Source organism: Hippopotamus amphibius, chromosome 11 (assembly GCF_030028045.1).
Source record: "Hippopotamus amphibius kiboko isolate mHipAmp2 chromosome 11, mHipAmp2.hap2, whole genome shotgun sequence".
Lineage (NCBI taxonomy): Eukaryota > Metazoa > Chordata > Mammalia > Artiodactyla > Hippopotamidae > Hippopotamus > Hippopotamus amphibius.
This window is the reverse complement of record NC_080196.1, coordinates 22,547,805-22,549,984: the sequence shown is the minus strand read 5'-3', so window position 1 is coordinate 22,549,984 and position 2,180 is coordinate 22,547,805. Positions and strand designations below refer to the sequence as shown.

The 2,180-nt window shown below is 43.8% G+C and overlaps 1 protein-coding gene across 1 annotated transcript; it reads left to right on the top strand.

Moving 5' to 3' along the window:
* The first annotated feature begins 961 nt into the window (after positions 1-961).
* LOC130831880 (olfactory receptor 2B6-like) lies at positions 962-1,900 on the top strand. The gene has a single exon (XM_057700343.1). It carries the CDS (start codon positions 962-964, stop codon positions 1,898-1,900), a length of 939 nt encoding a protein of 312 aa, XP_057556326.1.
* The last annotated feature ends 280 nt before the right edge of the window (positions 1,901-2,180 follow it).

Below are 2,180 nucleotides of genomic sequence, written 5' to 3'. Positions count from 1 at the left end.
CCGTCACCTTACTGGCAGCAATGTTTCTCACCCTGAACCATCTCTCCGGTTCCCACGCTCCCGCTCCCGGACCCTCTGTTCAGCTGTGAATCAATGTCTTGGTCCGGGAACGCTGAGCTGCGGTGCGGACCCTCCGTATGTTTCTCACTCCCTCCCATCTGCCACAGCTCCGCCGCTTCACCCTCTTTGAGCCATGGTAGATGCCTCCCTACCGGTTATGTCGGGCTCCTTGCGGTCCTTTCTGGTGTCCAAGGCCGTCTGCTGGTGTTCAGCTGGTTCTCTATGGGAATTATTGCCTCCTTCGGTGCATTCCCAATGCATCTGTGGAGAGGGATGCATTCCACGTCCCTCTACTTCGCTGCCATCTTTTTTCTCCTTAATGATTCTTATAGTGCAGGGTTTTCTCCACCTCCTTCTTATGCTGATTCCACAACATTTTGAGTCTTCCTAATATTTCAGTAATACCTTGCAGAAGTGTTTTCAGAAAACAGCCATCTAATTCCTAGCCCCCATGCCACATCTCCTCTAACAGACACCTAAAGATAGGAACCAATAAACTTCATTTTAATGGACTTTTCAGCTGATATTTATGCAAGCCAAAGCATGAAAAGCATAACTGTGGAGTCTCCCAAACACAGTCACTTCTCCTTGGCATTTAATCTCCACTACAACCCAAGGACATAGTTAATGCCATCTTTATTATACACACCAGGAAATTCAGCTTCAGAAAGGTTAGGTTACTTGTTTAAGGTGAATATCTTTGTTTTGCAGTGTTATGAAAAGTAATTAAGTCACCTGGTGTCACATTCTTTTAATTATCTGCCCCCACAAGATACTGTACCCAATCTTATATGACTGAATGTTTAACTGTGCACAATGCATAACTGTGTTTTCACATTTCTCAAAACTCTTTCTACCTTTCCTGCCACTTCCCTGCTATAGGTGAAACAAACCGAAGATAATGGGCCTAATTAACAAAAGTCATCCCGAAGAGTTTATTCTACTAGGATTCACTGACCGTCCTTGGCTAGAGTTTCCTCTATTTATTGTTCTGCTTATAACATACCCGATGGCCATGGTGGGAAACATAGCCATCATTCTGGTGTCCAACTTGGACCCTCGTCTGCACAACCCCATGTATTTCTTCCTCACCAACCTCTCCTTTCTGGACATGTGCTACACCACAAGCATTGTCCCTCAGATGCTGTCTAACCTGGGAACTTCTAAGAAAACAATCAGCTATATGGGGTGTGCAGTTCAGCTTTATTTCTTCCACATAATGGGGGGCACAGAATGTCTGCTTTTGGCTCTTATGTCTTTCGATCGCTACGTGGCCATCTGCAAGCCTCTACACTACACCCTCATCATGAATCAGCGTGTCTGCATCTTGTTAGTGGCCACTGTGTGGCTGAGTGGAATGACCTATGCTGTCTCAGAGGCCACTGTTACCTTACAGTTACCTCTGTGTGGTCACAATACACTGGATCACTTATTGTGTGAGATTCCTGTTCTGATAAAGACTGCCTGTGGTGAAAAGGGTGCTAATGAGCTCACACTGACTGTGGTATGCACTTTTATGTTAGCTGTGCCGCTATGCTTAATTCTTGCTTCCTATGCTTGTATTGGACATGCTGTATTTAAGATTAAATCATCCGAGGGAAGGAAAAAAGCCTTTGGGACATGTTCCTCCCATCTCATTGTAGTTTTCTTCTTTTATGGCCCAGGCATTAGCATGTACCTTCAGCCTCCCTCCTCCATCTCAAGGGACCAGCCCAAGTTCATGGCTCTCTTCTATGGAGTGGTGACTCCTGCACTCAACCCTTTCATCTACACCCTGAGGAATAAGGATGTAAAGGGGGCATTGGGCAACCTGGTGAGGAGCATTTTCACTTCCAAGTGATAGTTCGCAGACATCAAATGAAATTATTTAACAATTGGAGTAGGTACATAGTGGTTTCTCTAACAACTCATTCTTATCTCATACTTCCCCAGATCATGTTAGATGTTCTTGCAAAACGTGTTTCTCATATTCTTTCTAACGGTGTTATGCAAGGATAATACTTGGTTAATATCTACCAGTAAGGGCACTCTGTGGAAATGTATTAAAAATCATTCTATTTTGGTTCATCTATATAATATAAACTAATTAATTCAAACTAATCATAAAATAGCCTGGCAAG

Coding starts and splice junctions, on each gene's coding strand:
- LOC130831880 (XM_057700343.1), top strand. CDS start 962: ATGGGCCTAATTAACAAAAGTCATCCCGAAGAGTTTATTCTACTAGGA.